The following is a 19,633-nucleotide window of genomic DNA, read 5'->3' as shown; positions in this document are numbered from 1 at the left end:
TAATACTGCCCCCTATGTACAAGAATACAACTACTATAATACTGCTCCTATGTACAAGAATATAACTACTATAATACTGCTCCTATGTACAAGAATACAACTACTATAATACTGCTCCTATGTACAAGAATATAACTGCTATAATACTGTCCCCATGTACAAGAATATAACTACTATAATACTGCTCCCTATGTACAAGAATATAACTACTATAATACTGCTCCTATGTACAAGAATATAACTACTACAATACTGCTCCTATGTACAAGAATATAACTACTATAATACTGCCCCTATGTACAAGAATATAACTACTACAATACTGCTCCTATGTACAAGAATATAACTACTATAATACTGCTCCTATGTACAAGAATATAACTACTATAATACTGCTCCTATGTACAAGAATACAACTACTATAATACTGCTCCTATGTACAGGAATATAATATAACGTCTTTCAATTTCACTATGTTTTCTATGATTTGTACATACACAGTACACACAAAGCAGAAATTTAAACCACAAAATCTTTATTAAAAATGAAATCTTTGACAGAATGTTACATGTAATCATTTGCATCACACAGGTCAGTTTTAAATTTACCGTAATAATTTTCATATTCGTGTTTGGTAAAATTTAATTTTTACTGTCTAAAGTAAAAATACATTTCTCGTAGTCTACAAAAAAAAGATCATTTTGCAAACTATAAACTGTATTAAGTTTCCTAAAAACTTTACATAAAATGTTTCATGATGATCTCAATATGCCATCATGTCCGGTAATGAACATGTCATCCTTGTACACTAAAATATAGGTCCTATAACTTTAAAAATCTTAATAAAAAATTGAATAAGAAAAAAATAAACAATAGTCATCAAGAGTGCAAAATGTAACATCTTAACTCTAATACAAACATTCCAGTTTCATACATTGTGTTACGCCACTTAAGGCGGGTGGAGCACGGTGTGAGGATGTTCTCCTGGTGCTTTTATTTTTGTACCATGCTCCCCCCTGTAACACTGGATATGCTTTGCTTATGATGCTCCTTAAAATACATAAAAATATTATTTAAAAAAACAATTAAGAGGCAGAAACGTTGATAAAAAGTGACATTTTAAAGATTTTTAATCTACAAACACAGACTTATTCATAGATATAAAGAAATTCACATATAAACAGAACTTCCTCCACCACCGGCTCAGTCTAAACAGAAACAATTGTGCAGAGTCACAAAATAAACCAAAAACTTCCGTGCAAAAGAAAAATGAGGTAGAGGAAAAGAGTAAAAAACTGAGATTAAAATTGCTACTTCCTAAACTAAAAACTATGTGCGAATCTCAGTCTTACTCATGTTCATAGAATAACGGAGACAACGTGGTCTACTCTGGTTTTCCACAAAGGGGTTTTGCTAGCAAAGAACATTACTAGGAAATGCTAAACATCTGAGGGCACTGAGGGTGGATCTAGACCCTTATAACATGGAGCCCATGTCATCCATAAAGTGGAAGCTGAACCCATGGGATAGAGCTCATATCAATGAAACCAGATCCTAATGTGATGGAGCTCATGGCCATAGAACCAAATGAGATTTAGCTCCTATCATTAGTAGGGTCGAATTAGACCCTCATGAGATAGAGTTTGTATCTTCTGTAGGATGGAACCAGACCCTAATGAGATGGAGCTCATATCATCAGTAGGATGGACCTAGACCCCAATGACATGGAGCTCATATCATCAGTAGGATGGACCTAGACCCCAATGACATGGAGCTCATATCATCAGTAGGATGGACCCAAGCCCTAATGACATGGAGCTGATATCATCAGTAGAATGGACCTAGACCCCAATGACATGGAGCTCATATCATCAGTAGGACGGACCTAGACCATAATGACATGGAGCTCATATCATCAGTAGGATGGAACCAGACCCTAGTAACATGGAGCTCATATCATAGGTAGGATGGAACCAGACCATTATGTTATGTAGCTCATATCATCAGTAGGATGGACCCAGACCCTAATGACATGGAGCTCATATCATCAGTAGGATGGACCCAGACTAATGTTATGGAGCTCATACCATCAGTAGGATGGACCCAGTACCTAATGACATGGAGCTCATATCATCAGTAGGATGGACCCAAGCCCTAATATTACGGAGTTTATATCATCAGTAGGATGGACCTAGACCCTAATGGTATGGAGCTCATATCATCAGTAGGATGGAACCAGACCCTAATGACATGGATCTCATTTAATCAGTAGGATGGACCCAAGCCCTAATGTTAAGGAGCTCATATCATCAGTAGGATGGACCCAGATCGTAATGACATGGAGCTCATATTATCAGTAATGAACCTAGACCCTAATGAGATGGAGCTCATATCATCAGTAGGATGGACCTAGACCCTAATAAGATGGAGAGCTCATATCATCAGTAGGATGTGTCCTAGACCCTAATGGGATGGAGCTCATATCATTAGTAGGATGGACCCAGACCCCAATGACATGGAGCTCATATCAGTAGCATGGATCCAGACCATAATGAGATGGAGAGCTCATATCATCAGTAACATAGTAACATAGTAACATAGTTAGTAAGGCCGAAAAAAGACATTTGTCCATCCAGTTCAGCCTACATTCCATCACAATAAATCCCCAGATCTACGTCCTTCTACAGAACCCAATTGTATGATACAACATTGTTCTGCTCCAGGAAGACATCCAGGCCTCTCTTGAACCCCCCGACTGAGTTCGCCATCACCACCTCCTCAGGCAAGCAATTCCAGATTCTCACTGCCCTAACAGTAAAGAATCCTCTTCTATGTTGGTGGAAAAACCTTCTCTCCTCCAGACGCAAAGAATGCCCCCTTGTGCCCGTCACCTTCCTTGGTATAAACAGATCCTCAGCGAGATATTTGTATTGTCCCCTTATATACTTATACATGGTTATTAGATCGCCCCTCAGTCGTCTTTTTTCTAGACTAAATAATCCTAATTTCGCTAATCTATCTGGGTATTGTAGTTCTCCCATCCCCTTTATTAATTTTGTTGCCCTCCTTTGTACTCTCTCTAGTTCCATTATATCCTTCCTGAGCACCGGTGCCCAAAACTGGACACAGTACTCCATGTGCGGTCTAACTAGGGATTTGTACAGAGGCAGTATAATGCTCTCATCATGTGTATCCAGACCTCTTTTAATGCACCCAATGATCCTGTTTGCCTTGGCAGCTGCTGCCTGGCACTGGCTGCTCCAGGTAAGTTTATCATTAACTAGGATCCCCAAGTCCTTCTCCCTGTCAGATTTACCCAGTGGTTTCCCATTCAGTGTGTAATGGTGATATTGATTCCTTCTTCCCATGTGTATAACCTTACATTTATCATTGTTAAACCTCATCTGCCACCTTTCAGCCCAAGTTTCCAACTTATCCAGATCCATCTGTAGCAGAATACTATCTTCTCTTGTATTAACTGCTTTACATGGTTTTGTATCATCTGCAAATATCGATATTTTACTGTGTAAACCTTCTACCAGATCATTAATGAATATGTTGAAGAGAACAGGTCCCAATACTGACCCCTGCGGTACCCCACTGGTCACAGCGTCCCAGTTAGAGACTATACCATTTATAACCACCCTCTGCTTTCTATCACTAAGCCAGTTACTAACCCATTTACACACAGGATGGACCCAGACCCTAATGATATGGAGCTCATATCATCAGTAGGATGGAACCAGACCCTAATAACATGGAGCTCATATCATCAGTAGGATGGACCCAGACTAATGTTATGGAGCTCATACCATCAGTAGGATGGACCCAGTCCCTAATGACATGGAGCTCATATCATCAGTAGGATGGACCTAGACCCCAATGACATGGAGCTCATATCATCAGTAGGATGGACCTAGACCCCAATGACATGGAGCTCATATCATCAGTAGGATGAAACCAGACCTGGAAGAGAAGATGAGGTAGAAGAACCCAGTTTAGAGGTTATGGGTACCAGTTCGGCAGTCCAATGTGTAATGTATGGTTCCTCCATGAGTCACCATATTTTCCCCTAAAATCAATCTGCCTAGGGGAGCTGCATTTATAATGTGGGATGTGATGTAACGTGCATCGATTGACACGTTGGGGTAAAGCAGAGGTCCAAATGTGGTGCCAATATTCAAAAAGGGCTCTAAAAGTGAACCTGGAAATTATAGGCCAGTAAGTCTAACCTCTATTGTTGGTAAAATATTTGAAGGGTTTCTGAGGGATGTTATTCTGGATTATCTCAATGAGAATAACTGTTTAACTCCATATCAGCATGGGTTTATGAGAAATCGCTCCTGTCAAACCAATCTAATCAGTTTTTATGAAGAGGTAAGCTATAGGCTGGACCACGGTGAGTCATTGGACGTGGTATATCTCGATTTTTCCAAAGCGTTTGATACCGTGCCGCACAAGAGGTTGGTACACAAAATGAGAATGCTTGGTCTGGGGGAAAATGTGTGTAAATGGCTTAGTAACTGGCTTAGTGATAGAAAGCAGAGGGTGGTTATAAATGGTATAGTCTCTAACTGGGTCGCTGTGACCAGTGGGGTACCGCAGGGGTCAGTATTGGGACCTGTTCTCTTCAACATATTCATTAATGATCTGGTAGAAGGTTTACACAGTAAAATATCGATATTTGCAGATGATACAAAACTATGTAAAGCAGTTAATACAAGAGAAGATAGTATTCTGCTACAGATGGATCTGGATAAGTTGGAAACTTGGGCTGAAAGGTGGCAGATGAGGTTTAACAATGATAAATGTAAGGTTATACACATGGGAAGAGGGAATCAACATCACCATTACACACTGAACGGGAAACCACTGGGTAAATCTGACAGGGAGAAGGACTTGGGGATCCTAGTTAATGATAAACTTACCTGGAGCAGCCAGTGCCAGGCAGCAGCTGCCAAGGCAAACAGGATCATGGGGTGCATTAAAAGAGGTCTGGATACACATGATGAGAGCATTATACTGCCTCTGTACAAATCCCTAGTTAGACCGCACATGGAGTACTGTGTCCAGTTTTGGGCACCGGTGCTCAGGAAGGATATAATGGAACTAGAGAGAGTACAAAGGAGGGCAACAAAATTAATAAAGGGGATGGGAGAACTACAATACCCAGATAGATTAGCGAAATTAGGATTATTTAGTCTAGAAAAAAGACGACTGAGGGGCGATCTAATAACCATGTACAGTGGGGCAAAAAAGTATTTAGTCAGTTAGCAATAGTGCAAGTTCCACCACTTAAAAAGATGAGAGGCGTCTGTAATTTACATCATAGGTAGACCTCAACTATGGGAGACAAACTGAGAAAAAAAAATCCAGAAAATCACATCTGTCTGTTTTTTTAACATTTTATTTGCATATTATGGTGGAAAATAAGTATTTGGTCAGAAACAAACAATCAAGATTTCTGGCTCTCACAGACCTGTAACTTCTTCTTTAAGAGTCTCCTCTTTCCTCCACTCATTACCTGTAGTAATGGCACCTGTTTAAACTTGTTATCAGTATAAAAAGACACCTGTGCACACCCTCAAACAGTCTGACTCCAAACTCCACTATGGTGAAGACCAAAGAGCTGTCAAAGGACACCAGAAACAAAATTGTAGCCCTGCACCAGGCTGGGAAGACTGAATCTGCAATAGCCAACCAGCTTGGAGTGAAGAAATCAACAGTGGGAGCAATAATTAGAAAATGGAAGACATACAAGACCACTGATAATCTCCCTCGATCTGGGGCTCCACGCAAAATCCCACCCCGTGGGGTCGGAATGATCACAAGAACGGTGAGCAAAAATCCCAGAACCACGCTGGGGGACCTAGTGAATGAACTGCAGAGAGCTGGGACCAATGTAACAAGTCCTACCATAAGTAACACACTACGCCACCATGGACTCAGATCCTGCAGTGCCAGACGTGTCCCACTGCTTAAGCCAGTACATGTCCGAGCCCGTCTGAAGTTTGCTAGAGAGCATTTGGATGATCCAGAGGAGTTTTGGGAGAATGTCCTATGGTCTGATGAAACCAAACTGGAACTGTTTGGTAGAAACACAACTTGTCGTGTTTGGAGGAAAAAGAATACTGAGTTGCATCCATCAAACACCATACCTACTGTAAAGCATGGTGGTAGAAACATCATGCTTTGGGGCTGTTTCTCTGCAAAGGGGCCAGGACGACTGATCCGGGTACATGAAAGAATGAATGGGGCCATGTATCGTGAGATTTTGAGTGCAAACCTCCTTCCATCAGCAAGGGCATTGAAGATGAAACGTGGCTGGGTCTTTCAACATGACAATAATCCAAAGCACACCGCCAGGGCAACGAAGGAGTGGCTTCGTAAGAAGCATTTCAAGGTCCTGGAGTGGCCTAGCCAGTCTCCAGATCTCAACCCTATAGAAAACCTTTGGAGGGAGTTGAAAGTCCGTGTTGCCAAGCGAAAAGCCAAAAACATCACTGCTCTAGAGGAGATCTGCATGGAGGAATGGGCCAACATACCAACAACAGTGTGTGGCAACCTTGTGAAGACTTACAGAAAACTTTTGACCTCTGTCATTGCCAACAAAGGATATATTACAAAGTATTGAGATGAAATTTTGTTTCTGACCAAATACTTATTTTCCACCATAATATGCAAATAAAATGTTACAAAAACAGACAATGTGATTTTCTGGATTTTTTTTTCTCAGTTTGTCTCCCATAGTTGAGGTCTACCTATGATGTAAATTACAGACGCCTCTCATCTTTTTAAGTGGTGGAACTTGCACTATTGCTGACTGACTAAATACTTTTTTGCCCCACTGTATAAGTATATAAGGGGACAATACAAATATCTCGCTGAGGATCTGTTTATACCAAGGAAGGTGACGGGCACAAGGGGGCATTCTTTGCGTCTGGAGGAGAGAAGGTTTTTCCACCAACATAGAAGAGGATTCTTTACTGTTAGGGCAGTGAGAATCTGGAATTGCTTGCCTGAGGAGGTGGTGATGGCGAACTCAGTCGAGGGGTTCAAGAGAGGCCTGGATGTCTTCCTGGAGCAGAACAATATTGTATCATACAATTATTAGGTTCTGTAGAAGGACGTAGATCTGGGTATTTATTATGATGGAATATAGGCTGAACTGGATGGACAAATGTCTTTTTTCGGCCTTACTAACTATGTTACTATGTTACTATGTTACATATCAGGCTATATATGCCATATTAAATATCCGTGCAACACAGGTTCATATATGGCTGTGGAAAATATGCAATACACCACTGAGAACTCATTTGTCAACACCCAAAAGAGGTGACTTGTAGTCTATTAGTGAGTCGTGTACAATTTACAAGATAAAAGCATTTAACATGTGGGTGCAAGAGCTGTAGGGAAGCCATTTCTGCCATGTTTGGGGTGCCTATCCTGTCTTCAGAATACACTTCATGTCTTAAGTATTTACAGTAATCCATACTCATTATGTTGGTCTCAACTTGACTATGACCAGTAGGTGAATGGATTTTTCCATGTATTCAGAGACTTAAAGGTGTTGTCCACCTTTGCAATTGCCCTCTATAGGCTCTTTGTTTTGTTATGGTCTGTGGTCTAACCATGAAATAATGAGTGATTTAATAACGTAAAAACTATAAGCAAACCTGAGCTTGGGAGGGTGAGGGGTGACTACAGAATCATTGCTACAGCAGAAAATATAGCTACAAATAGTCAATAAAACAATTCATTCATACAAGAATTTTCTAATTATCTTTTCATGAATTGCTAAAAAGTTAAAAAAACACAAACCCCAACTATTAATTTTTCAACATCCAAAAAGTCACAGTCTTTGCCTGGCAAACACTAGTCGTACAGATGCAGCCATTTATTTAAGATTTTGCAAAAATAATAAGATACTATTCTTGCTCATTCTTGCCAAAGCCTTCGATTACCCGCACTATCTTCTACCAAAATATTAATAATGTTTCTCCAGTCGACAACTCTATGAAAATGAAGCATGGAGAACAAGCTCATTATACCTTGGTCCTAGCAACTAGGAGCTTGGGTGTCTCCTTACTATTGCTTGTGGACAATAAGTTGGTCTACAATTAAACAAACCATAGTAGAACATTCTAGAACCCATGTAACATTCTAGATGTGAACTCAGAATTCCATTAACTCTAAAGAATCTACTGGACATTCTATCGGCTGTTCTTGCTCTTGAGGTTCTACATCTACAGTAAAACCTTGGTTCTTCAGGGTCAAATGGGCATTCATAAATTTCTGAAGATACTTAGATGTGTAAAGCCAATGATGCTTTAAAACATCTTCCATTTCATAGATTTTGGACTGTCTGGCATTCATCTTTCGGAAGCGCCTGAACAGTTTATTACCAGACTCATTGCCTTCACTGGCCCATGCTCCGATAGAACCGTCACGTTCAATGATCTCTGGGACATGGGCTAGGGTCTTGTGGAAGTAATTGGTGATCTTGCCTTCATATCGATACTTGAACTTGGTAGACAAGAGTTCTGCAAATCTCTGAGAGTGGTAACTGTACTGGCAGAGTAACTCTGGGCACTCTTTAGCTGGGCATGAAGAACGCCACACTGGTTTCATTTTGAGATACAAGTCCATCAGTTCTTTGAGGGCCACTTGCCTCTCCTCAGAATGTATCAGCTCGCAAACGGCCTCAACGGTTTCCTTGCTCATTAGTTTTCGAGCAAAATTTCCATTCATTCTCATTATAGGCTTTAGATTCATCTTTTTCCTAAGATGTTTGTCAAGCATCGCCTGCCATTTCTTTCGTTCTTCGTTGGTGGCTTTGGCATGTTTGTAGACTTCTCCTATTTCGAGTTGGAATATTCGATAAAACTCTGCAGCATTTCCAATGTCACAGTGCAAAGCATCAATAGATGGGAGGGTTTCAATAAATGGCTTTGCAGAGACTCCCTTAACTCTATCACGGAGCTCATCGACTGATTCATGGTAAGGATTGGCTCTCCACGTTTCGTAGCGTTGCAAGTTCTCGCTGTGGCTTCTGGTAATGGAATGGAAAACCAAGTTCTGAGCAGCCTCCAGACGGGTGGCATCACAAAGAGTACAAATATAGACAGAACCAGAAGCTTCAAGTCCTTCTACTTCTCGCACCAACTTTTCATCGTATCCTGTGCCCCGGAAGACAAACTCGAAGCTTCTAAGTATTCCTCCAATTTCCAACAGGAGCTCGCTGGATTTCATGGACTCCCTTTCAGCAATTAGAGGTCCCAGGATGGCAGTCAGAGTTTCATGGTCGGATTCATCAGCAAGCATTAAACACACAGGTTTGCAGCAAAGTTCAGAATTGGGTTTGGTTTCCTCAAAAATTCTAACGGATCCATTATGGGTTTTGGAAACACTTATGTTCATGATGGTGAATGAGAAGCGGACAGCCTTCTCTGGTACAGCAGGTCCACAGCCATGCTTCTCACTTACATCGCCCATTCCATCACACGATTCCTTAATCACCACAGTGAATGGACCAGAAAGATATTCCTCTAGCTCTTTGGATTTCAAACCTTCAAGGATGTCTTCTTCCATGTCTTTCAAAGCTGAAACCAGAGCGGCATCATATCTAAACCTTTTAGAGATAGCATCGACAGGATATTCATCCACAGAGCGATTCAGCCCTGAAAGGCCATCAATGATGCCAACATCAGTACTGGTGGAAACATTCTTTAATGGTGGCTTCCATTCGAAAGGATGGTACCCGGGCAGTAGGGCTTTTTCTGCATTTCTAAGAGCATGCAAAGGCTGGAAGATCTGGCGCCCAGTTATGGCTTTGACTGTTCTGTACATTTTATGGTACTGGCTACAGCTCAAAAAAGTGTTTACTCGTATTGCGAGACAAACGGCTGGGTGCAGTCCTGCTCCTCTACCTTCCATGATGGCCTCTAACTCATCAGCCTGGCGGTGCTCATTCCTTGCTCTCAAAGCCAGAAGAAACAGAGTCAAGCAAACTGATTTGACATCACCTTCTTCCTCTTTATCAGAAAAAGCCTTCACTTGCATCTTGAGCTCCCTAAGACGGTGTTTTTGAGCTCTCCTCGTCAGTGACAGCAGATGTTGCCTTGGTCTTCCCCCTTTGTTGATATGGGCATAGGCTTCTTTACCTTTAATTTCTTTATGTTTGGAGATATGTTGAGAGTATTTTCCAAGTAGGATTTCCTCATCACATCCGGTCACTGTGCATTTTAAAACCAAAGAGTTTAAAATATTAAGAAAGGACTTCACAGGTGTGGTAAGGTCCGTTGGGAAGCAAGTATGTCTGCAAGATGGGCAGTAGCAACCCATGACTTTGAAGTATTTGAGGATGCAAATTCTGCAGAACAAATGTTTGCATGATGTTTGCACTGGGTCCGACAGTATGTGTTCACACACCTGGCAGGTGACCGACTTAGTGAAATCGGAAGGATAGTCAACCACCAGCAAATTGGAGTCAAGGTGGATGTGTTTGCAGTTGTTCTTGATTTGATTCAGGGTCCTATTCTTTTTCCAAACTGGCGAGATGTTTCCATTCTTGTTCTTCTTTCCACGCTCAACACTAAGTTTTCTTTTTTTGATAAGAGAATTTTGGTGCATTGCTCCCTTTCTCTTCCCACGGTTATTGGAGGAATTGCAGACGTCACATATGGAACAGTGAGGCTTCCACTCTACGGCATTGTTACGAGGGAAATAAACCTCGCTGAAGGAATTGCTGAATCTTTGATGCATGATGCTCCGGCAGTTATGGCAGAAATGTGTTGGGTGAATAGAGTCAATGTCTCCCCTCACATCTATCTTAAAGACCTTGGAGATAAGTTCAGGCCAAGAGGTAGCTTTCTTCTCTTTCCGTCTTAGGACTTCTTGAGTCTCGTTGTCTACTGGTCCATGAACAGGATAACTTCTATTCTGTTGATCCATTTTAAAAGAGACTCCACAAATACGGCATAAGTGTTGTAAAGTGGCAACGTGGGCGTCTTCTTCCAATTGCTTAACTTCAGCATCGTTGTTCTCCGAGACGATTTCCTCTGGATATTTGCAACTTGAAGGTGATGTCAGCTCTTGGCTAAGGTCATCAGAACTCACTTGGAAATATGGGGATTTTTCCTGAGAGCTGGTACAAGACACCCCACTATCGTCATTCTGTTCTTGTGAAGGTGTCCTCTCCAGGGATTTCACCCTGAACAGCTTGAATTTCCATTCTGAAAATTTGGTATATTGAGGCTGGATTTCATTTGTCACTGGGTTTCCTGGAATGTTGATCAATGGCAACTCCATGGCCAGTGAGTGCTGAAAGACACAAAAAGGATATATGGTAAAGTTTTTTTTTTCTACAAACTATAAATAACATATATCACATTTTTACACTAACTATGGTGGGCGCTGAGACCTTGAGGTAAGAGTTTACTTTTGAACCAAAATAAGCCAAAAAATCTGCAGTTGCTTCTTTCTTAAAAAAAAAAAAATATCCAGAAATATCAAAGATTTTAAAAACACCTTAGAAAAATATAAAATAGCAAAATAAGAATATTTCTGCCTTACTCATCCCCCAACGTTCCCATTGCGGATGCTTCCCCGGTCCCTTGCCAATTTCTGTTTGGCTGCAGTGGTCACAAGACATGACCGGTAGGAGACCAGAAAAGTGTGAGTACGGGAGCCATACTGGATGGGTAAAGTACTTCTTATTTTAGCATTTTATATCATCTTAAGCCTTAAAAAAATAGGTGGCTTTTCCAAAACATGTTAATACTGGTCAGAGCTTGTTTTTTCTTTCCCAAAACCCAAATCAAATTCCCCTGAGATTAAAAAGGTTTTCTAATTTTATATAAATATTGATGACCGTATAATCAAAAGTTCTAAAACTTTCTAAGACTTTGGTCCAAATTTATAATTTGCTTTTTTTTCTTAAGTTGGGTTTTCTTTTTTTTTTTTTGTCTTGTGGTATTTGTTGATATTTTTTGTGCCAAATTCTTCGGAATGAAGAATTTGATCAAAATAAAAAATGCTCTTTTTTTTGGCTTTAATCTTTTATTACAACTTTTTTAAGCTAAAAATCACATGTTTTTTTTTTTTTAAGTAATGAACGCAACTCTAGCATTTGCGTAAAAATTTCTGGCGTGCAAAAACAAAAAAAATTGATTCCAAGGGAAATTGGAATATATTCGGGCCAAAAAATTAGCAACTTTTCAGAAAGTTGCAATTGATGAACCAGCCACATATATATGGAAAAGAAGAACAGATTATTATTATTATTATTATTATTATAACAGTGCCTACAATTACGAATGTAAGTCAAAACAAAGAAAAAACTGGGAAACTAATTAAAAAAATTGTGCAAATTAAAAGAAGAATGTGGTGAAAATAAAAAAAGGCGAAAAATACCAAAAAGTTAGACAAAAAACAGGCGCAAATATGATAACAAATTGGGCTCTTTATGTACTCTATTTACCTGCAGTTATGGGGTTAATCTGCAGGTAAGTGGCGTTATAATGGTGCCCAGCCACCTTTCTGAAAGTGCAGCTACTTGGACAAACTTAACTTCTTTCCTCGCGGGACCTGACGACTATAAAGCGAATCTGTCTTGTAAAATAACGCTGTTTACATGCAAAAATTGGGTTAATTTGCAGATTAATAGCATTTCCAGCAGTGTTTGGCTTTCAGTCATGGAGTGGTGTCGGCGCACTTTCAGTCACCGCTCTGTGTATAGAGATCGGCGGTTGTAATCTCGCCCGTGGCTCTGACTGACATCCAGCTCTGATGAGGATACTGCTGTCAGTCAGTGCCGGGGACACAGTTACAGACAATGCTCTCTATACACAGAGTGATGACTGAATCTGCGCCGGCGCCACTCCATGGCTGAAAAAAGAACGCTTCCAAGAGGAATAAAGTTCATTTCCTCCTGGCAGAGGGGCTCTCAGTGCCGGCCACACATGATGTCGGAACGCAATTAATCTACAGATTAACCCTATATCTGCAGGTTAACAGCGTTATTTTACATGACAGGTTTAAGGCATGGGAGCGTGCACGTAGTGGCTACAGTACAGTGAGCGTGGCTGTCAGTGGTGATCCGTGCACGCTCTTATAACGGACAGCCAGCGCCCCCCCTGGAGGAAAAGCGTTTATTTTCTCCTAGTAGCCGCACTTTCAGTAAGGCGGCATTGTAATGCTATTTACCAGCAGATTAACCCTATATCTGCAGCCAAATAGCGTTTTCCAAGGTGCATCGACAAACAGTAATCAGCTGCAAAAAAAGTGGATTATTTGCAGATAAATAACATTTAAATCCTGCTTAGGTTCCAGGAGCAGCGGCTTCAGAGAGAAAATGATGTTATATTCTCCCTGCAGCCGCTCGCTTTCAGCTATCAGGGTCGTCACTGTCACTGTTGACCGTACAGTGAGCGCGGCTGTAATCAGTCTCCAGCATATTGATTGACAGCCTGCTCTGCACACACAGGTTGCACACATGCTGCAGAGCAGGCCGTCAATGTCAATTGGATGACACTTGACTAAGGGTCCGTGGAAAAATCAGACCGCATTTGAATGACAACGAATGGACTAAAATGATTAAAAAAAAATAAAAAAAAAGTGGCGAATTCTCTTTTTTCTACACATCTGAGAAAATCAGATCACACTCTGGTCAAACTCTAATCACGGTGTGATTAACATAATCGGATCAATTATCTCGGGTGTGCAGAATACGGACGTGGGACCCTAGTCTGAGGCTCAGTTCAAAATGCATTTCATATTATTCTTATGTTATATATAATATATGACTAATACAGATTTTTCTGTAATTAATTCCATTTGATCAGTCTTTGGCTGTGTGAAGTTCCAGTTATACTGCCCTGGAAACAAGTGTCAGATTATCACATTTTCTGGATAATTGGATGTTGGATTAAAGGAATTTTACTATAATAAGCAGCATATTACAACAGACTGGAGCTACACAATACCGGAAAATGGCATTAATTCAAGGCAAAATCGTAGTTGTCATGTGAGGTCAGTTTAATGATAGATAGATAGATAGATAGATAGATAGATAGATAGATAGATAGATAGATAGATAATAGATAGATAGATGATAGATAGATAGATAATAGATAGATAATAGATAGATAATAGATAACAGATAGATAGATAGATAGATAGATAGATAATAGATAGATGATAGATAGATAATAGATAGATAATAGATAACAGATAGATAGATAGATAGATAGATAGATAATAGATAGATGATAGATAGATAGATAATAGATAGATAATAGATAACAGATAGATAGATAGATAATAGATAGATGATACATAGATAGATAATAGATAGATGATAGATAGATAGATAATAGATAGATAATAGATAACAGATAGATAGATAGATAGATAGATAATAGATAGATGATAGATAGATAATAGATAGATAGATAGATAGATAGATAGATAGATAGATAGATAATAGATAGATAATAGATAGATAGATAGATAGATAGATAGATAGATAGATAGATAGATAGATAGATAGATAGATAGATAGATAGATACAGGTCCTTCTCAAAAAATTAGCATATAGTGTTAAATTTCATTATTTACCATAATGTGATGATTACAATTAAACTTTCATATATTATAGATTCATTATCCACCAACTGAAATTTGTCAGGTCTTTTATTGTTTTAATACTGATGATTTTGGCATACAACTCCTGATAACCCAAAAAACCTGTCTCAATAAATTAGCATATCAAGAAAAGGTTCTCTAAACGACCTATTACCCTAATCTTCTGAATCAACTAATTAACTCTAAACACATGCAAAAGATACCTGAGGCTTTTATAAACTCCCTGCCTGGTTCATTACTCAAAACCCCCATCATGGGTAAGACTAGCGACCTGACAGATGTCAAGAAGGCCATCATTGACACCCTCAAGCAAGAGGGTAAGACCCAGAAAGAAATTTCTCAACAAATAGGCTGTTCCCAGAGTGCTGTATCAAGGCACCTCAATGGTAAGTCTGTTGGAAGGAAACAATGTGGCAGAAAACGCTGTACAACGAGAAGAGGAGACCGGACCCTGAGGAAGATTGTGGAGAAGGAGCGATTCCAGACCTTGGGGAACCTGAGGAAGCAGTGGACTGAGTCTGGTGTGGAAACATCCAGAGCCACCGTGCACAGGCGTGTGCAGGAAATGGGCTACAGGTGCCGCATTCCCCAGGTAAAGCCACTTTTGAACCATAAACAGCGGCAGAGGCGCCTGACCTGGGCTACAGAGAAGCAGCACTGGACTGTTGCCAAGTGGTCCCAAGTACTTTTTTCTGATGAAAGCAAATTTTGCATGTCATTCGGAAATCAAGGTGCCAGAGTCTGGAGGAAGACTGGGGAGAAGGAAATGCCAAAATGCCTGAAGTCCAGTGTCAAGTACCCACAGTCAGTGATGGTGTGGGGTGCCATGTCAGCTGCTGGTGTTGGTCCACTGTGTTTCATCAAGGGCAGGGTCAATGCAGCTAGCTATCAGGAGATTTTGGAGCACTTCATGCTTCCATCGGCTGAAATGCTTTATGGAGATGAAGATTTCATTTTTCAGCACGACCTGGCACCTGCTCACAGTGCCAAAACCACTGGTAAATGGTTTACTGACCATGGTATTACTGTGCTCAATTGGCCTGCCAACTCTCCTGACCTGAACCCCATAGAGAATCTGTGGGATATTGTGAAGAGAAAGTTGAGAGACGCAAGACCCAACACTCTGGATGAGCTTAAGGCCGCTATTGAAGCATCCTGGGCCTCCATAACATCTCAGCAGTGTCACAGGCTGATTGCCTCCATGCCACGCCGCATTGAAGCAGTCATTTCTGCCAAAGGATTCCCGACCAAGTATTGAGTGCATAACTGAACATTATTATTTGTTGGTTTTTTTGTTTGTTATTAAAAAACACTTTTATTTGATTGGATGGGTGAAATATGCTAATTTATTGAGACAGGTTTTTTGGGTTATCAGGAGTTGTATGCCAAAATCATCAGTATTAAAACAATAAAAGACCTGACAAATTTCAGTTGGTGGATAATGAATCTATAATATATGAAAGTTTAATTGTAATCATTACATTATGGTAAATAATGAAATTTAACACTATATGCTAATTTTTTTAGAAGGACCTGTAGATAATAGATAGATAATAGATGATAGATAGATAGATAATAGATGATAGATAGATAATAGATAGATGATAGATAGATAATAGATAGATAGATGATAGATAATAGATTGGTAATAGATAGATAGATAGATAGATAGATAGATAGATAATAGATGATAGATGATAATAGATAGATAGATAGATAGATAGATAATAGATGATAGATAATAGATAGATAGATAGATAGATAGATAGATGATAGATAATAGATAGATAGATAATAGATGATAGATAATAGATAGATAGATAGATAGATAGATAGATAATAGATGATAGATAGATAGATGATAGATAGATAGATAGATGATAGATAGATAGATAGATAATAGATAGATAATAGATAGATAGATAGATAGATAGATAGATAATAGATAGATGATAGATAGATAATAGATAGATAGATAGATAGATAGATAGATAGATAGATAGATAGATAGATAATAGATAGATAGATAGATAGATAGATAGATAGATAGATAGATAGATAGATAATAGATAGATAGATAGAATAGATGATAGATAGATAGATAATAGATAGATAGATAGATAATAGACAGATACATGGATAATAGATAGATATATAATAGATAGATAATAGATAGATATATAATAGATAGATAATAGATAAATAATAGATAGATGAGTTATTTCTATAGTGTATACTATATTAGCCCCCAAATCAGATAATCATGCAGAAACTATATTAAAGAATGAAACCCCCCCACCAAAATACAAAATAATAACAATAAGATATAGAAATATTGACACTTACAAAGAGCAGTGAATTTTCCCATTATTCATCATTGATGGCTCATTTCTCCCCAGTGTTATAAGAGCAGCAGGTCTGAGACGTTGCGATTGATGCCGCGCTCCGGGAGACGTTCATAGCTCTAGATAACCGCCCACGTTCATACGTCTCAAACCTTTTATGTCCGAGCTCGCAAAGAACTGCAGGAGCTTGACATTTAAAACATTTTGCAAAAATAGCGTAGATCAGGTAAATTTAGGAAAAATATGGCTTTTTTAGTAAACTCGGTGCTTAAAGCACTCGACATGAAGGCAGCGCCATCCAAACCCCCCCCTAAAAAAAAATGCAAGGATATGAAATGTCACAAATACAGCAGCCCCCCGGGGAAGGGCCGGTGCGTGGGCAGAACAGATATCCAGCTGCTGGTTTAATACACTCCAGTAAGTCAGTGCCCCAGAGATCCCTGGCCAAGAGTTGTTACATGCTCCTGATGGCCGCTTATGTGACAGATGCTCACCCCTGGCCAGGATTTAGGATGGAGACTCTACAGAGCAGATCCCTGGAGGAGAGATCGGACAAAGCGCTGAGGCCTGTGTTGGTCATTTGGAGATAATAAGTCATGGATGCGCCCGGAATTCGACAGAACGACCTGCAAACTAGCTAATGCACTCTGCAGATCTGGGGATTTCATACCTGTTGCCACCTTGTCGATGCCCACGAGTGTCAGTCAGCTCCCCGACCTTGGACAATGAGTGCCAGACTTTGCTCAGAACCTCTATATATCATTTCAAGCCCAAATTCGTATTTTTGCACATAGCCTGGCAGCCAATGAGAGGAGAGGCAGGTGACCCCCTCTCACTACAAGCTCGCCCTCCTCCCTGCACCTGGGATCCCCTGTTTTGCAGGATTTCGGTGGTTTAGCCACTGAGGTTTTGCAGCGCCTGGTTCTCATGGTGGCTGGCGAGAGGCAGAGCATGACTGGCACAGCTGTGTTATTCTCTGCCACTTCAAAAAAAAAAAAAACACTTCTGTGTTTTCTGTTTTTTTTTTGTGGGTCAACAGTCCTCACGTGTCAGGACAAACAGGAGTAAGTGAAGCAAATACTCTGCCTGGTGTAGATGAGCGGCCATGGATGATGTCCTCACCTTTACCCTCTGGGGATCGTCTGACCGGTCGCTTTCATGCAGAGATTTTTGTACTGAAAAACCCAAAATGTAAAAACCCCAAACAAAAGAAACGATGCAAGAGGCACAGTAATACCATAAATGTCTGATACGTGCGGTTCATAGTTCTCAGGTCACGACCTATCAAGACATTGGGGTCTTCTGACCCCAAAGGAAACAGTAATGCCCACTGAAGTACATGGTAATGGTCCATCAGCCTTGATTCAGTCTCCATCTTCATGCACGTGCTGCTTCACCTGACATTGGACCGGGGGGTGCTGAGAGCCCACCCAACAGTTACATGGAATTATTACCTACATTTTAGCGCACTGGCACTATATCAAAGTGGTGGGAAATGCTCAGATCAAAAATTATTACCACTCTGTTAGTGAAGAAAACCCAGTACAACAACACCAATATAGAAATAATACCACTATACAAAGGCCATATAAATACTATCATGCTATAAACAGATATTACCAGCATATATTTATATAAATACTATAATACTGCCCCTACACACAAGAATATAACTATTATAATACTGCCCCTATGTTCAAGAATATAACTGCTATAATACTGCTCCTACATACAAGAATATAACAACTATAATACTGCTCCTATGTACAAGAATATAACTACTATAATACAGCTTCATATGTACAAGAATATAACTACTATAATACTGCTCCATATGTACAAGAATATAACTACTATAATACTGCCCCTACGTACAAGAATATAACTACTATAATACTGCTCCTATGTACAAGAATATAACTACTATAATACTGCTCTTATGTACAAGAATATAACTACTATAATACTGCTCTTATGTACAAGAATATAACTACTATAATACTGCTCCTATGTACAAGAATATAACTACTATAATACTGCTCCTATGTACAAGAATATAACTACTATAATACTGCTCCTATGTACAAGAATATAACTACTATAATACTGCTCCCTATGTACAAGAATATAACTACTATAATACTGTCCCTATGTACAAGAATATAACTACTATAATACTGTCCCTATGTACAAGAATATAACTACTATAATACTGCCCCCTATGTACAAGAATATAACTACTATAATACTGCTCTTATGTACAAGAATATAACTACTATAATACTGCCCCTATGTACAAGAATATAACTACTATAATACTGCCCCTATGTACAAGAATATAACTACTATAATACTGCCCCTATGTACAAGAATATAACTACTATAATACTGCCCCTATGTACAAGAATATAACTAATAATAATATAATAATAATTATAACTACTATAATACTGCCCCTATGTACAAGAATATAACTACTATAATACTGCCCCTATGTACAAGAATATAACTACTATAATACTGCCCCTATGTACAAGAATATAACTACTATAATACTGCCCCTATATACAAGAATATAACTACTATAATACTGCCCCTATGTACAAGAATATAACTACTATAATACTGCCCCTATGTAC

General features: G+C 39.4%; 1 protein-coding gene across 1 annotated transcript; it reads right to left on the bottom strand.

Annotated features, from left to right (window-relative positions):
* Positions 1 to 7,233: 7,233 nt before the first annotated feature.
* RAG1 (recombination activating 1) lies at positions 7,234 to 17,704 on the bottom strand. The gene is made up of 2 exons (XM_069738906.1): positions 17,665 to 17,704; positions 7,234 to 11,325 (listed from the first exon to the last, which is right to left on the bottom strand). Exon 2 carries the CDS (start codon positions 11,311 to 11,313, stop codon positions 8,179 to 8,181), a length of 3,135 nt encoding a protein of 1,044 aa, XP_069595007.1. The 5' UTR covers positions 11,314 to 11,325; positions 17,665 to 17,704; the 3' UTR covers positions 7,234 to 8,178.
* Between the last annotated feature and the right edge of the window lie 1,929 nt (positions 17,705 to 19,633).

This window comes from Ranitomeya imitator, chromosome 9 (assembly GCF_032444005.1).
Source record: "Ranitomeya imitator isolate aRanImi1 chromosome 9, aRanImi1.pri, whole genome shotgun sequence".
Taxonomy (NCBI): domain Eukaryota; kingdom Metazoa; phylum Chordata; class Amphibia; order Anura; family Dendrobatidae; genus Ranitomeya; species Ranitomeya imitator.
The sequence above is the reverse complement of the archived record's forward strand: the minus strand, read 5'-3'. Positions and strand labels throughout refer to the sequence as shown.

Bases quoted from the DNA above. Each gene is read 5' to 3' on its own strand.
- RAG1 (XM_069738906.1), bottom strand. From the start codon at position 11,313: ATGGAGTTGCCATTGATCAACATTCCAGGAAACCCAGTGACAAATGAA.